Here is an 18,248-nt window from a genome sequence, read left to right as displayed (position 1 = left end):
TGCTCCTTTCAATTTTGTCTTATCTTTGACTGTGTATCTATTAAATTCTGGATTTAATTATTCTAACATTACTATCATTCTAACATAATTATTCTAACATTGTAGAAAATATCCTCAATAAAATGATTGCATGGATAATTTTTTTATTCTCTCCATGTTTGGCCCAATTGCATATACTCGTAAATGCCCCTCATAAGACAAGGAAATCACTAAGAAATTCAGTTAATTGGTGAGATATTTTTACAAAACATGATTTGTTTTGTAAAGATGATTTTAAATTTTGATATTATTTTATATGACAACTTAGTTATTTTATTATATTAATATAGGTAATAATTTTGTCTTTTACCCTAGATTGAAATAAGGTTATTTAATGTTTAGTTCATTGTTTATCATATTTTTTATTCATATACACGTATATTTGTATATATATATATAATATATGTAATTATCCGAGAGTGGAATAACAAAATTTTATTGCATAACTTACAAAAATATTATAAATCTCCAGTAGGATGTCAGGTTGCGATTATTTCTAATATTATTGTGCCACATTACACTCATGTAGTAGTCTGTAACATAGTCTTCCATGAGCTGGTCCTGTTTAGATTGGACTTTGACTTGTTGTTCCTGTATATTTTGTGGTAACAAAAGAATTTTAACAGTATGACCTGTATCATCACATGGATTTTCTGTCAGGGTGAGGTTTGGCTACGTGGCTGACCATCTCAGCATATCTGTGGCTGCAAGGCAAACTTTTAAGATGCCAATAGTACAAAGATGAATGTTTTCATGTTGGAGTGCAGCACTGGGGAAGATGTTCACAAACAGGACCACTGATTAAAGGAACATATCTTCATAATTTTAGGCTATCAAAGTGTCTGTGATCAGGGCCAGCACTAGGTATTTTGCCTTTTAGTGCAAACTCTGTAGGTCCAAAGTTTTGCTGCCCAGTGCCTCCCTAAATTCTAAAAGTTTTTGCTGATTGTAAGTTCTGTTTTCCAGTGCCTCAAGCTAGTATAGTGTTAGTGATGCTGACCATAATACCAATGGCCCTGGGTTCAAATCTCACAGAAGGCATGAATGTTTGTAAATATATAGGGTCTATGTGGCAGAATTATATTTGTACGACCAATGGTGAAATTCTCATTGTTTTGCCTGCTTCTATCTGTACCTCTCTAGTGCCTCCCCAAAATTTTAAAAATGTCACCATCCTTTTAGTTCACCACCAATTTCAGTTTGAACCAGCTGTAGTGCTGCCCTGTCTGTGATGAAGATGATGTCAAATGGTCACCAAAAAGAACTGCATACAGTGAAACCTAACCATGACAATAACACACAGTTCTAAACAATTTTGGTCTTTTACATAAGTGGTCACTTTAGAAAACACAAGTATTGGTGATTTTCTCAGTACGAATATTTATTGATAAATAAATATAAGTTTATGTTCTCACTTAATGACTGTCACTTTCAGTGGTATTATCTTTGGAAGGTGGTCCCCACAAGAGTTTTCATTATGTATGCATTTTTCACTTATTATTTGTGCTCATATATTAACATTTTTCTCTTGGACTTTTCTAATTTTTGTTGGAAGTTTGAATTAATATTATTAAGTATTTTATGTAATATTAATATAAAAGTTATGTAACCTGTGATTAATTTTCTCTTTTAGTCCATCTGTATCTAATTATTGTTTAAAAATTGCCGAAGAAACAGGTGAAGTTGATGAAGATTTTCCTAGTCTTGATAGCAATGAACTTGTTGGAAAATTTGGTTTCCCATTTTTAGCATTAATGGAAAGGAAAAACCAAAATACTTCCTTGCAAGTAACAATGTAAGTTAATATATTAATATATATTTGATATTTTAAATGTACATTATCACATTAAATATACAATTCCACATTCAAAATGAAATTCAGTATTCAAATGAAAAATTTTATCCATGCTACATAATGTATTTACTTTTTTCTAATTCATATTGAATAGTTCGTATTGAATTAATAACTATTTGAACTTTTTCTATTCGTATTGAATTCATAATTTTGAGTTCTGAAAATGATTTTTTATAACCCTTTTAAATAAATAAATGCAAATGTAAATCTTTATTCCTAGTTTTGTGTTAGATTTACCAGAGTTTAAAAAAATCGCCTGTTCACGTAACTATTACTATCACCTCCCCTTTCTGAACAAAATTTTGACTTTAAATAAAATGACAGAAAAATTGCTTTACTTTGCAACTTTTTCTAAATTCAACACAGTACAAAGTCTGAGATCCGGACTCCTCACGACTTCGGCAATTCCGAATTTGGATTTTTTCTGCCATTAGGTCATCACTTTAAATCTAGTAAGATGACATGTAAAAATTATAAAATTAAAAATATGAAATCGTAATTTATGAAATAATGAAGCATTTATTATCTAAAGGGTATCAAAATTTACAAAAAAAAGCTTAATATTTATTTGTTTACTTTATTAAACATTTCTTTGAATGTAAATTATTTAAATTGCTTCATTTTTTATACTGGTACTTTCTCTTCAATTCTATAAACAGGCATGATTTCTTCTTCAGTTACAAAGTTCCACTGTTCAAGTCTTGTAGTTGCTATTTCGAGAATTCTGACTAACTCTTCAATCGAAATTTTTTCATCTTCAATAACCTCTCTGTCACTTCCTTTACTATCGGGAGCGGTATTTTCGAGATCTAGAACCATACTACGGATTTCGCCATCCATTAATTGATTGATGATTGGAGCATTGTCATCACAATGAAAAGCTTATGTTAATGTCATCATCTATTACCACTTTTCCACATTTTTTTACAAAATCCATTAATTGGAAAATTTCACCTGTGGTTTGCAATATCCAAAAGCCTTCAAATTCATGGCTATTATCTTCATCATCCTCATTATGAAATATAGTAGCTGGCCATAAATTATGCCAAGAATTTTTTAAAGTATCTGGAGACACATCCTTCCACAATCTTGTGGAGCTCCACGCAGCAGATTTTATGCTAAAATATTTCAGAAATTCTTGAATAGTTGTGCCATTACCAAAAAATTTAACATGGATTTTAAAAATGCTACTTTATATTTGTATTTCAGTATGCGCACTATTCCAATATCCATAGGTTGAACGATGGATGTACAGTTTGGAGGAAAGAATAACACGGATGCATATCATTCATTACAACTTTAAGTCAAATATGAGCCGAACAGTTATTTACAATCAGGACAATTTTGGGGTCATCAGGTAAACCAACTGAATTCAAATTTTGTCGAGCCTTTAGTATGAAATGATTTTCAAACCAATCGTACAATAATGCTTATGTCATCCATGCTCTTTTATTTGCATGATATATAACGGGAAAATTTTTACTCCTTTAAATGCTCAAGGTTGTGTATTTTTTCTGATTACAAAAAGTTTACACATGTGTGTTCCTGCAGAATTTGCGCATCTTAAAATTACTAGTCTAGCTTTGGAATCTTTGACACCAGCTGGAGCCTTTTTGTAGAGGTTTCCAAGGTATTTCTTAGTACATATTGCCAGAAATTACCAGTTTCATCAGCGTTGTAAATTTGTCCTGGAGATAATGTTTCACTATTAATGAGTTCAATGAGTTCATCTGCAAATAGTTCAGCAGCTTCAGTATCAGTTGAAAGTTTTTCACTGAAATTTTTAATTGCATTATACTGAAGCAATTTAAAAATTTGGTTAGCCACTCTGTCGAATATGCGGACTCAGTTTTTAAGTTTATTTCTTCATAAAATATTTTGGCTTGAGCCATTAGCATAGGACCCTTCAATGGCATGACCTCGCTGCGTCTCTGTCTGATCATTCAATCATCACTTTGTCATGATCGTCACATTTAGCACAGTGAATAATTTTTCTGTTATTGTGAGTGGGGTGTTGGAATCCACAAAAAATTCATAAAGTTATTTTTTCTGTTTTGTTGTATACAGTTGACTTTCCAATGCCATACTCCTCGCATAATTTTGAGGGGAATATACCTATATCCGTTTTTTGTTTAATAGACATCGATACATGCTTTCGCTTTGTAGATCGTGTTGGCAGCTCCAGAATTAGAAACTCTTTTTGACATAATCGAAAGTTCAGACTTTAGTTTTCATGCAATTACTGTAATTATAATAAGGTATTATAATAAGATAATAAGCTGGATCAAATCAGAAAGTTAAGGAACAGTGCAATCTTCTATATAAATTGAAATTCTTTGTAATCTCTAAAGTATAATTGTAGCATAGCTTAACAGCATCTGCTATGCATTATTGGTTATGTAGCATGAGACTGGCGATGAAAGAAAAAATGTTCCATTAAATTTTGTCTTGCTTCTATCGTGCACTGAGACAATTAAACCTGAATTGTTATTTATTATACTTACGTCTAGTTATTCCCCCTGCTTAAGGCTTATCTGAGTTCTGAATAAATAAATTCTGACATATACTTAAGCTCACTGAGGGCTGGTGCTAGATATTTTGCCGTCAGATGCAGTCTCTGAAGGTCCTAAATTCTGCTACCAGGTGCCTCCCTAAGATCTAAATTTTTTCCACCCCTTAATCTTGGGTCCCAGTGCTTTCCATAAATTCTAAAAATTTTTATCATCCTTTAATTTTGTAACTCAGTGCTTCTCTAAATTCCAAAAATTTTGTCTTCCCTAAATTCTGCTGGCTAGTTCAGCCATATGAGCTCTGGTGCCAGTTCTGGGTTTATGTGAATAAAAAAAAAATCAATTATTCTTAATTCAAATAGCACTAAATGTAATCTTTTGGCATATAAGTATCATTAACAAAATCTATTTTTAACATATGGAAAGAAATTATTGTTAAATTTTTTGTCGTCAACATTTAGTGCAATTAATTTAAATCTGTAATCATCACCAAGTGTAATGTCAACACAAAAGGTTTTCATACTCTTTATTATTCAAATGCTAATATAAAAAAAATTGTTTATGCATCGCTACATGAGTCATTACTCCAGTTGTCATCTGTTGATAAACATATGGAAACACATAAACATATGAAAAAACATATGGAAAAACATATGGAGAAGAAACATATGAAAAAACATATGGAGAGAAAAATATAGAAAAGAGTGATTTGCCAGATTGGCATCAGGGGTATAAAATATTAGTTGTAAAATAAACTATCTTTTTGTGTAGAATGTTTCGGTTTGAGATGTATACTGAGCAGATATGCAACTACAGGTCCAAATGATTGATTACACAAATTTATGCTGAAATGATTGTTTCTTCAATAACGAGGTATTTTATTTAGCGCTGAAGTAAAATTAAGAATCAGGATTCTCTACATGTGTTCTTACAGGAAAAAAATCAATTGTGCATGTGTAAAGCATAAAAAAAAATGTTTTTTTGGTGGCTTTAAGGTCTGGATTTTAGATCATTCCGGATATTGGACATCCGGATCTCGGACTTTGTACTGTATTTCTGAAAAGTAGTTGTATAGGAACAAAATATTCTTTCATTTGTTTTCAAAAATTCAGTTTTTGCCTTGAAATATAAAGCAAATAATTTTTTTAATTACTTCATGTAATTTAGGAAGAAAACAAGAATTAATCTGTAAAAATGTTATTCCTTTCATGAAATTTGTAAACTTTCAACAAGTCTGGCCATTGACTCTCAAGGCTGAGCTTAAATGACTAATACAGTTACGTCATTCCATGCAGCTTTAATTGTATACCAGATTTTTTCATTCATAATGGATGGTTTCCAGTCATAATGTTGGTGTAGCAGTCTCTCAGTGACCTATGATCAGATGTCCTCAGTAGGTGAGAGATCTGGAAGTATGCTGGAGAGAAATACGAGGGCATTTCGAGATAAAGATACAAGTAAAGATACAATGGCTCGCATTCCTTAAAAAAAACATTTATTTAGAAAACGTCAGTTGCATCTTATTAACTGGATTATTTATTATTTTTCAACATAATCACTCCCATTATCCAAACATTTGTTAAGTCGGTGCACAAACTTTTGTATCCCACAGTCATAGAAGGTTGCCGCCTGTTGGAACCCAGCGTGCACACAATTTCCTGTACCCTAACTTGACAGTTGCAACTTCATAAAGAGTTGTCATTGACACTTCCGGTATGATCTGATGCAATTCTTTCAATTTGAGACGTTTATTTGCACGAATTGCTTCCTCTATTCTCTGAAGAAGGGCATCAGAGATGACAGATGGCCGACCTGTTCTTTGTTCGTCATGAACATCAGTCCTACCTTCAGAGTAATGACGACACCATTTCGTTACATTTTGTCTATTCATAATGTTCCCATAAACCGAAACAATTTCTTTGTGAATATCCGCTGGTCGCTGACATTTTGCATGAAGAAAATGCATGATGGAGTGCACTTCGCATTTGGTGGGATTCTGAATCGGCACAGCCATTTTAAACATGACCTACTCCAACCAGATTCAACGTTGAAATGCTGAATGACCACGCTAATGGAATAGAAAGCTAATGGTTCAAGGTTAACACCTGTGTTACCAACTTGCTCACCAAAACTTTTCTTTTCCTCTGGCGTACAGTGTATCTTTACTTTTCGAAATACCCTCGTAGTGAAATGAAGAAGACTCTGTGTCAATGAAGGTCAGGACAAACAATGTAAATGCATTTTAATTACTTTTTTATTTACAGTATTATATTTATGTATATGAATATTTGCATATTTTCCTGTTAATACAGGGAGTTTGACCTAAGTTCAATCCCAGGTGAAACAGGCTGACTGCATGTTAGTTTTCATGACTTTACACATGTGTACTATGAATACGAGCTAGTTTCCCTTAGAAAGTCTTCTACGACAGCATCTCTTCTCTTAGGCAGATAGTTATCTTGCACATTGCCATATTCAAATAAACTAACCTAACACGTTTGGATATTATTTCTTGGAACTTGTATTACAGTTATAGAAAAAAAAAAAAAAAGAATTCATTGTTCTTTTTATGAAAATTTTAATCTGCCCCATTCATCCTTTCAGTAAGAAAGTGGCTGAAGTGGTAGCTGCTGTCAATTACTGCTCACATTCCTTTCTGTTGTCAGCTGTTGACACACTTCGATGAATGCTTATGGTTGTATTCTATTGTAACCTAAACTTTCTTTCTAGATAGCATTTTCTATTTACTTCAAGTCTTACAGTTATTGTATTGTTTGTGCAAGTAAATATGTCGAATGGAAAGAATAGAAAACAAAATAAAATGACCATAGAAATGAAATTGGATGCCTTAAAAGATTTAAATGGAGAAAAGTATTAATAAAGTTGCCAGGGATTGTGCTATTGAACATAATATGAGTTGTGAATAATCCATCCCTTGACTAGAAGAGAAACACGCTAATGTGACAATCAAAATCGTAAAAAACAACCTTATATTTAGCGTAGGTATAATGAAACACTCAATCGATTTCGAGGGCAGCTAAAGGTCCCTCCTCATCAGGAGAAAGAAATACATAGAAAGAAGAAAATAGGAGAAGGAGTCACAGAAACACGTAGTGCTTATCAGCACTGCACGTGGTTATAACTAGATTTTTAATCAGAGTTGCACTGGCCGCCTACTTTTACTGAGCCAGGCTGTCTGATCAAGCATAAAGAAATATTAGCGAAGTTAAAATAGGGAGCGAGGGGCAAATGCACATTACGCTCAAAATCTGAACTTTAAATAATGGAAAGCAACCACTGAACGGATTTTTATACCCTCTGGTAGTACCAAGTGCGAGGAGGTAACGCCATCTATTGGCAAAAATAATTGAATTAAGATAGTAGAATTTTAAAGGCATTAGGAAGGACTGGATTGGACTTCAAATCATTAACTAAACTTTCTAAATCTTTGTGAATGTGAAAAGCCTCAAGAAAATCCAATTCGCCTATGGAAGAAGCCTTTTGGATGATTTTTGCAGACCCAAAATCAAAATTATGGTTAAAAGTCCAGCTATGATACGCTATTGAAGACTTGTTAATTTCGCCTTTTTTGACATAAGATTCATGTTCCTTGATACGAAACTTCAACGGCCCATACTGCTCGATCCCTAAAGATCCTTCAACTTCGGACCTCATGAAAGTAAAAAGTGCTATTAAATCTTCCCACATTCTGCCAGCTCAGTTGAAGAAATCACTTATTCCGCCTATTACTAATTGCGCTAGACTTTATGCTCTTCCAAAAGTCCACGAAACCAGTATTCCTTTTCGACCAATTGTTTCCAACATAGGTACTGCTTCATATCCTTTGGCCAAATATTTAGTTTCCAGATTTTCTCCTCTACTTGCTAACAATATTCACACTGTAAAAAATTCTGTTGAAGTCATTGATAAACTTAAAAATATTTCCCCACTTCTTTCCATTATGGTTTCATTTGATGTCAAATCATTGTTTACTAATGTTCCGGTCGAAGGGGCACTAAATTGTCTTGAAACTAGGCTTCGGGAATTTCACTTCACACATACTGAAATTTATGAGTTGGTTTCGCTTACTAAAGTTTCTCTAAGTCAAACCCACTTTGTTTTCCAAAATACATATTTTCGTCAAGTTGAAGGATTGGCTATGGGTAATCCTCTCAGTCCGGTACTTGCTGATATTTATATGCACTATTTTGAAATGAAATTATTTGATAAATTATCTTTTCGTCTTTGGATTCGGTATGTTGACGACACTTTCGCACTTTTTGACGGTTATAAAGAGGATTTATCCAAGATTCTATCTATTATGAATTCAATTGATCCAGCCATCCAATTCACTCTTGAAATTGAATCCAACAATTCCCTCCCCTTCCTCGATATTCTTATAATCCGCAATGAAACCGATTTTAGCACCACTGTGTACCGTAAACCCTTTGCAGTTTGTTTACCACCCCATGCCAAGTCATGCCACCCTGTTAAGCAAAAAATGGCTTCTTTTTACTATTATGTTTTCCGCGCACTAAAAGTTTGTTCCTCTGAATCTTTGCTTACCAATGAACTTAATTATTTGAGAGCAGTTGCGATTGACCGTGGATTTTCTCCCGTGATTATTGATAAAGCCGTCAAAAAATTTTCAGATTCCCATCAAAGAAGACATTCCACTGTTAGAAATAATATTAATGACCTTGTCGTGCTTCCATTTTATCCTTCTGTTAGCTATCAAATTGCACGGATTCTCCAGAAATTCAATTTTCAAGTCGGTTTCTCCCCTATTAATAAAATTCACCCTTCGATTCTAAAAGATTGCGTTTCTGTCTTGAATTTTTGGGGAATTTATAATATATCATGTCAGTGTGGTTTAAGATATATTGGCCAAACAAAAAGCGCGTTGAAGTTTCGTATCAAGGAACATGAATCTTATGTCAAAAAAGGCGAAATTAACAAGTCTTCAATAGCGTATCATAGCTGGACTTTTAACCATAATTTTGATTTTGGGTCTGCAAAAATCATCCAAAAGGCTTCTTCCATAGGCGAATTGGATTTTCTTGAGGCTTTTCACATTCACAAAGATTTAGAAAGTTTAGTTAATGATTTGAAGTCTAATCCAGTCCTTCCTAATGCCTTTAAAATTCTACTATCTTAATTCAATTATTTTTGCCGATAGATGGTGTTACCTCCTCGTGCTTGGTACTACCAGAGGGTATAAAAATCCGTTCAGTGGTTGCTTTCCATTATTTGAAGTTCAGATTTTGAGCGTAATGTGCATTTGCCCCTCGCTCCCTATTTTAACTTCGCTAATATTTCTTTATGCTTGATCAGACAGCCTGGCTCAGTAAAAGTAGGCGGCCAGTGCAACTCTGATTAAAAATCTAGTTATAACCACGTGCAGTGCTGATAAGCACTACGTGTTTCTGTGACTCCTTCTCCTATTTTCTTCTTTCTATGTATTTCTTTCTCCTGATGAGGAGGGACCTTTAGCTGCCCTCGAAATCGATTGAGTGTTTCATTATACCTACGCTAAATATAAGGTTGTTTTTTACGATTTTGATAATCCATCCCTTCTTCCATAAAACTCGATATTTTCAGAAACTTTTCAGATTCTCATTTCACACTGTGGTCATTTTTGGGGGATTCTGCTGTACTTTCTCTTTAATTTTATTGATAGATATAATTTTTTGTTCAATTAATGTTCCATTGTCATGTAATTAAATCTGGTAATTGCTCTGTCAAGAATTCCCACTAAACAGTAGGTTGAAATCTTTTCATTCTGAACAACCTATTTGTCACTTTTTACCATCAATAGTGATATTTTCTGGATTTAAAACCATGCTATAGTTTCACCATTCATTAGCTGACTGAAGATTGGGAGGCATTGTCATTGCAAGGGAAAACTTTTCTTAAATCATCTTCATCTGCTATCACTTTGCAACTTCTGTTTATTGTAAAATTTATCCTTTTGTTTTTAAATCCAAAAGCCATAAAATTCATAGCTATTGTCATTATCATCAATACAAAATGTATTTGGCCAGAAATTATACTTAGCACAGATGTCTGCAGACATGTCCTGTCATGACCTTGCAGTGCTCCATGTAGCAGATTTTATGTTAAAACATTTCAAAAATTGTTAATTGTCTTGTTACTTGTCAGAAAATTTACCATAGATTTATGAAGGCTACATTATATATGCATTATATATTACACCACTCCGATATCCATTGGCAGAACAATGGATGTACAATTTGAAGGAAGTTATTTTTTTGTGAGCTGAACAGTTGTCTTTAATCAGGACAATTATAGCATCATTCAGAAAACCAATCAATTTCAAATGCTGTCAAACCTTCGATATGAAATGATTTTCAAACCAGTCATTCAATAATGTTTGTGTCACTCCTGCTGCTTTATTTGAAAGCTAGATGACCGGAAAACTTTACTTGTAATTAATTTAATATTAAAATATACATTGTATTTCTTTTACAAATACAGATTATTTCAATTGAAAGATTCAAGCATGAAAAGCATGATTACAATCATGATGTAAAGCTACATTACATACTTTGCATCTATAAACAGTCTGGCTATGGTACTCTTTACAACAAAGTCTTTTGTTATGAACGAACTTTACGATAAAATGTCTACCATCTCCATGCAATGATTTTTGAATGCTGAATTTACTAGGTCTTCCTGTTGCTAATCTATTTCTGGCTAATTCTACACTCTCAATAGGAATTTGCAAAAGGAAAAATGCATTCTCGCGTCCGAAATCTAAAAGAGACTTTATATTTCCAGTAGTAAAAAGTGGTGATATTTAGTAAGTTTAGATACGGTCTCACCTCATATAATTTATCAGTATTGTTAAGTTGACTATTGTCAAATGCAAATTCTGCTTCATGTTCCTGTACTGCAAACGTGATATCAATTCTCGTACAACAGGAACAGAAATGTCCTTATCAAAAGACCAATACATTTTTTCTTGAGATAAAGAATGATATCCTGTAAGCAATAATATTCGAATAAATCTTCTCATATAGGCTTCAGATGCAATAAACTCTGGGCTTTTTTTTTTTTTTTTTTCCTAAGCGTATATATTTGTCTGTTCAACAAGAAGAGAGTCAATGTCTAAACCAAAAAGAAAATCGAAAATCTGTGCACTTGTTTTACCTTGTGTTTTGTCTCTTATAATTTCTCTTCTATCTCTTTCTTCATGTTTTTCCTGAGACATAACTAACACTTCCTTTTTTATCCACTTCAAGATGTCAGTCTTCTGCGTTTTAAACTTTTTAGTTTGACTATAACTGCTTTTAGAAGGCTGAAACTTACTTCTTACGTGAATTTCAATTTCCCCAGCAGTATCATTGGGTAAAATATCATTATCATTTTTTAAAACATTGCCATTCCTTTCTCCTTCGTCACTAGCCTCTGCAATTTCTGGGGGAACAACAACAATATCAGTTTTATTCTGGTCATTATTAACATTATCATCATCTGTTCCTTCATCAAAAAATCTTTGAAGGTCTTCTTCTAATGTAAGATACCTCGTTCTAGGCATTTTTAAAAAACCAGAACATGAACCAGTACATCAAAAGGAATGAGTGAAAAAGGAGATTGACTACCCATTTCCTGCTGATGTTGCATCAATGCAACACCTGTTTTCCCTTCCTACACAACACAAATATAAACATCTGACTGATGTAATGTTCTGATAAATGGTGACCTTGGTTAAAAATAGATCACTCATAAAGACGGCGATTCTTTCGTTAAATCTTTTCAGCAAAAATACCTGGTAAAAAATTTTGCTTAAATTTTGTTTAAAGTATGAGATTAATTATTGTAAACAAAATGATAGTTGAAGGCAAATATTTTTTTACAGAAATAATCTTCATAATATTCCCTACACAAAATCATCTGCTGGTATAAAATATCTTAGGTAGTTATATTTATATATGCATTTATTTTGACCGTTGCGTCAACACAACACCAGCGGCTAATGGGTTAAAAATATGAAAGTTGAACATTTGTTGAATATTATTGAATTTTACATGATTATATATATACGTATAGGTAACATTGCAACAGCGAGAGAGATATAAAACAGTTGTTTGTTATTTTGCTCTTACTTTGTTCATAAACATTAGTGATAACTTGGTGATATTCACAGCATTAATAGATTCATAAACATTCATGATATTCATAGCATTTCATGTAAATTTGTTAAATTTCACAAAGAGTGTGAGAGAATCAGTAATCACTAGCATATTTAGCTGATGAAACAAGGTGGTGAATAATTGGTAGATTGGAAGTAAGTTAATCCCATATTGAGGTTGCAAGAGCGTGTAATGTAACTTGATTTGCAATTTGTGCAAATAATTTTAGGAGACTAGATCTATGTCCAAGAGCCACTGTGCCAATGAAAATCATTATTAAATGCTTTCAGTTAGGTGTCACAGGACAATTACTGCCATGCAATTCTCTGCTGCCTGTGGAACCAGATGGTACTTTGCCGGAAGATCTGCTATTTGTGTGCTGTGAACTTCCTCTTGTGAATGAATATGCCTGGCATGATGAGAAAGGACCTAAATCTGTTGGTTCATATGCTTATGCCTGGCATGATGAGAAAAGACCTAAATCCGTTGGTTCATATGCTTTTCAGTGATAAATATAGACTTAGCTTAGATACTGTTTCTCAACATGCCTGTGTCTGGCGAGAATGTTATCCACCCGGAATCAAAGTAAGGGTCAATTGTAGTAATAGATGTTTCATGGTGTGGTCTAGCAACCATAGCACCATTGCATGTGTTTAAAAGAGGTTCTCTAATTGTTTTTAGGGGGTGCATTTTGCCTTCAGTTCCATTTTATGGATGACAATGCTCATCCGCATAGTCCTCAGCTGAACGATTAATAATCATTATTAGAATATTCGAGAATCAAGAATATTCAACAGATTAATTTGGCAGCCATTTCTGTAGACCTGAACCTATGAACACATCTGGACTATACTTTGAAAGGTAATTGCAGTTTCTCATCTGCAATCATCTTCTGAAATCTATCTGGGAACTAAGATCCTTTAATGCAGGAGTGGGTCCAACTGCCTCAGGCACTCATCCACTGCTTTATTAATAATATGACTTACTATGTAATCTTTGTATGTATTGAAAGTTATTACATCTCATATTAACTTTATTTTAGGTATCATTTTAATGCTAGATTTAGATATTCCTACCTGCACAAATATAACTCATGATCGTAAATGGGCACTTTCACTGTTGTATGGTAAAAATTGCTCTCTTGTATTATTCTGTATCCATACCAAATTTCATTAAACCCTGTCTGGTACTGTTTTGAAAAATCTCTTTTAAATGTTGTATATTTGTTTATTTATTTTAAGTGCAAATATAGTTCATAATGATATAATTATGTATTATCTTATTATTAACTAATAATTATCTTTAGGAAGTTTATCATTCAATTATTTCAAGGTATTGAGGGCTTAACTCAATATTCTATGAAATGTATTAGGAAAAATTTTAATTTTAATGATGCTATTTAGCAACACTGAATATATACTGACTGAATTTTAAAGCTTTGAAAGCAGGGTGAAAGCATTTTTCATTTTTTCAAATTTTTTATAGCTTTCATCAGGAAGAAAATATAGTTGTTGATGTTGGGATTTAAATCATAAAATTTGGGAATGTGTGTAAACTTAATATGCAGGAAATATTTAACTCTGCATAAAAGTAGACAGTTATAAATATTTCTTAGAATTAAATGAGAAAATAGTTGAGATTTATGAAGGTTTTGTGAAATAAATTAAATTACACTTAAATAAAGACTATTGATTTTTTAAATATAGATGAATAATGTCAGTAAAGAAGGCTATACTAATATTGTGAAACAGATATTAAATAATTTAGTCTGCTATACAGAACAAAATTTTAGATTTTCTGGAATAAATAAGAATAAACTGTCAGACACCAGCTCACATTTCTTGAAACTAACATCTTGAATTTTACATTTCATGAAACTACCATGCTGATGAATATGCTAATTTGTGTGGCTTTGTTGTGCTATTGTTGTCACTTACTATTTTTATCTTCAGCTAGCTGCCTGAATCTTTCCTGTAAATTAATTATTCCTAAGAGGAAAAGAATGCCTATCGTTTGTCAAGCCTTAAATACCTAATAGGTGATAGATACTTTAAAGTGGGTGGAACACAAGAATTTCATCATTGGTCGTACATTTATAGTCCCACCACTCCACCCCAATTTTAATGATCAGCACCCCATAGATCTGAGGGTTTCGTACTCTTCTTTCCCCGCCAATAAACAATTTGACTTTCCACATACTATTATTTTAAGCACTCCCATGCTGTACAGATATTATACACTTGCAAGCATTATTACCTTCTCTAGAATCAAACTTGAACTCAATGATATAACAATCAACATCACTAATCACTATACCAACCAGGGCAGCCCTTAGAGGTGACAGATAATTCCATTTTTTAGTGTTCCAATGCTACACAGATATTATACGCTTACAAACATCCATACATTCTCCAGGATCAAGCTTGGGCCCAATGGTTCAGCACCCAACATCATTAATCAGTGTATCAACTAGGGCAGCCCTTATAGGTGATGGAACAATTTTCGCTGAGCTCCATCTAAATTTTGTTGGAGAACACTATTAAAATTTGGAGAAGTGGGCAAAACAGTGTCTCTAAAGCCTTCCAAATTTTGATGAAGAACATCATGAAATAGAGAACATCAGATACAGCAGAAGTGGGTAGGACACCGGAAATTTCACAGTTGGCCATACAGGTACAGACCCTGTGCACTAACTCTGCAGTTCTGCCCCAATTTGGAGGTAAGGGTCCTGGGGTGGGGTTTGAGAGTCTCCCACTCCTCTTTCCCTATCATCAACCACTGTAGATGATTTTCAGCTCACAATGTATTTTGAATGCCACCTTGCTGAATAGACACTATACCTTTATAAACATCCATACCTTTGATATTCAAATCCAGGCCCATTGGCATGGCAGTCAGCCTTGCTAACCACTACAGCTGGGTGGCAGTGTAGAACATCAGAAGGATAGACAGATCCAAAAGTCATCAAATTCTCTTCTCCTGTCATCAATATTTTGACAGGACTAACATTGCTTGACATTATTTTAAGTTCATCCATACTTACAATTTTAAGTTAATCCATACTCAATCATAGTGCAAAGGCTCTGTACATTTATATGTCAGACATGTATAATCCATGTCTTCTGCAGATAGTAGCTCCAATAGTATAATAGCTGCCTTTGCTGTTCACTGTACTTATGAAAATGGACAATTTTCATGAAGAATAAAATAAGCCTATTAAAATAAATCATGATAACGGATAGTATAATATAATAAAGCTATTAAAATATTATGATAAATGTGTTAAAATTTTTATATTTATATATCATTATATAGACACGGGAATATTAATGTTAATTAACATCTGAAAGCATTATATATTTTTCTGGCTGAATTAAGTTTGAAATTGAAAGAATTAAGTTGGCTAGAGAAGATTAGGGAAATTTATATTTATTTTACCTCTTTTAAGTTTCTGTAATATTCAATAGTGATTACTTCTTGAAAACTTAATTTTAGGTGACATTTTGTTTTTTTGTTTGCCTATGATAACTTCAAAAGTCTTATTAATATAAATTAATATGAATAATATCCAATCATAAATTATGTTATTTCTTCTATATAAGAAAATACCTTTTCAAAATAATTTAAGCTGCAGCCTGTTAGAAAATGGTAAATGTTGCAGTTATGCAGAAGTTATAACATTGAGAATTCTACTTACAGTGTATTGTAGATTGATAACTTTTAATATCAGATTCTTCTGTGTATTAAATAGTATTAGTTTTTTACAGAATAGTATTTCTGATGTTTATAAGCACTTGAAATCTGATAATGATTTATTTTAATGAGTTTGTTTTTTCTTGTATAAGACCAATAAAAAAGCAGAAAGACTTTTGATACAGACTAGCTGATTATTGGAAAATGTATTAAAATGTCTTATTGATTTATTACAGGTATATTGAAGATGAAATGGCAAAGTTTGATGTACCTAGCTTAGATTTAACTCTAAGAGAAGTTGCTGATTTGGCAAGTCATAGAGTTTCTTTCAATTATTCATTGAGAAAATCTAAAGGTAATTTTATTTAATCACACTGTAAAATTTTAACTCAAAATTCTGCATTTCTTTCATCTAGTGATATTTTATTACTGAATTAAACTCTTTTAAACTTGCAAATTAAATGTGTAGAAAATTAAAATCTTTTTCATTTCAAATTCATATCAAATATGCTGATTTGCTGCCCATGCAAAAATAGTTGCTGTTTTTTAATTTAAACTTGTCTTTACACATAAACTGTAAACTTTTTGACAAGAATAACTGTTCAGTAGTCATTCGACTTAGCCATTTGTCTTTCAAATTAATAATCTGAAATGTTAATAAATGTTTTAAGAATAAATCTTCTTAATTGCATATTTCTGTCCTAAAGGATGTTTCATTTATTTCTTTACATTGTATTCTTTAACTGATAAGTTTGTTGTTGTTGTTGTTACTTATATGCTCACTTGTCTGATGTAATCAGCCCAAGCCCACAAAACTCCTCCTGGCAAGGAGCGCAAGATTACGTCTGTTGTTGGCAACAGCCTTGAGCACCTTACGATTCGATTTAACTCAGTTCTGCACCCAATTGGGGACGAGTCTGAGGGTCTTCTGCCCCTCTCCCCTTCCACCAAACCACATGAGAGGACTTTTGGTTTGCCACATATTTAGAGTGCCGTTATGCCGCATCAACACTATACATTTACAAACATCCATGCCTTATCTGGGATTCTAACCTGTGTCCTTTGCCATGGCAGTCAGCGATGCTAACCACTATACCGGTTGGGCAGCACTGATAAGTTTATACATAAGAAGTAATGAGCTGAAAGAAAGAGTTTGAGCATAATTTTGAATAGTTTAATGCTGAAATATAAAATATTATTCCCACCCCCAAGCTACTCCCATCAGTTTTAATTTCAGAAAAAAATGAAGTATATTAAAAGTCTTGGCTATATATATAGAAACAATGATAAATAGCAAAAAAGCAATAAATAGCAATAAAATAACCAAAAAGTTATTGACATCAATAAGCAGCACATCCAATAAACACAGCATCCCACGATTTTCTACAGTCAAAAGTTGTTAATCCGGACTCGTCGGGACTTCAATTCCAGATTATAGATCATCAGTTTAAATCTGGTAAGATGGCATGCAGAAATTATAAAATTAAAAATATAAAACCGTAATTTATGAAATAAAGAACAAGTATGATCTAAAGGGTATCAACATTTACAAAAAAAAGCTTAATATTTATTTGTTTATTTTATTAAACATTTATTTCAATGTAAGTTGTTTAAGTTGCTTCGTTTTTTTATATGATAATACTTTCTCTTTAATTCTATAAACAGACATAATTTCTTGTTCAGTTACAAAGTTCTGCTGTTCAAGTCCTATAATTGCTGCGTCGAGAATACCGACTAATTTGTCAATCGAAATTTTTTCGTTTTCAATAACCTCTGTGTCTTTCTTCGCTATCGGAAGCGAATTATAATGATGAGGAATTTGATTTAAATCATATCAAAGACGGAGTACATCGAGATGAAATACTAATACTACATTTAGTAAGGAATTGTAAGCCAAATAAAATAAAAACATCTGCCCTGAAGATAAGGATAGTGCTGACAGATCGACTTCCAATTCATTGCGTGCCGCGGTGACCCCCCCCACCGCAGAACAGC

At 32.8% G+C, this 18,248-nt stretch overlaps 1 protein-coding gene across 16 annotated transcripts in view; it reads left to right on the top strand.

Annotated features, from left to right (window-relative positions):
* The window catches only part of Sin1 (SAPK-interacting protein 1), a 323,009-nt gene that overhangs the window by 267,205 nt on the left and 37,556 nt on the right, over nucleotides 1-18,248 (top strand). For all 16 annotated transcript variants that reach the window (XM_085806729.1, XM_085806718.1, XM_085806726.1 and 13 more), the window contains 2 exons: nucleotides 1,673-1,834; nucleotides 16,490-16,608. In XM_085806729.1, the coding sequence (XP_085662855.1) occupies nucleotides 1,673-1,834; nucleotides 16,490-16,608 (281 nt within the window). The remainder of the gene's footprint in view (nucleotides 1-1,672; nucleotides 1,835-16,489; nucleotides 16,609-18,248) is intronic.

Source organism: Stegodyphus dumicola, chromosome 12 (genome assembly GCF_044657685.1).
Source record: "Stegodyphus dumicola isolate Sdum_Otavi_A_Nest chromosome 12, ASM4465768v1".
Lineage (NCBI taxonomy): Eukaryota > Metazoa > Arthropoda > Arachnida > Araneae > Eresidae > Stegodyphus > Stegodyphus dumicola.
Note: the sequence above shows the minus strand (reverse complement) of the source record. Positions and strands in the feature narration are given on the sequence as shown.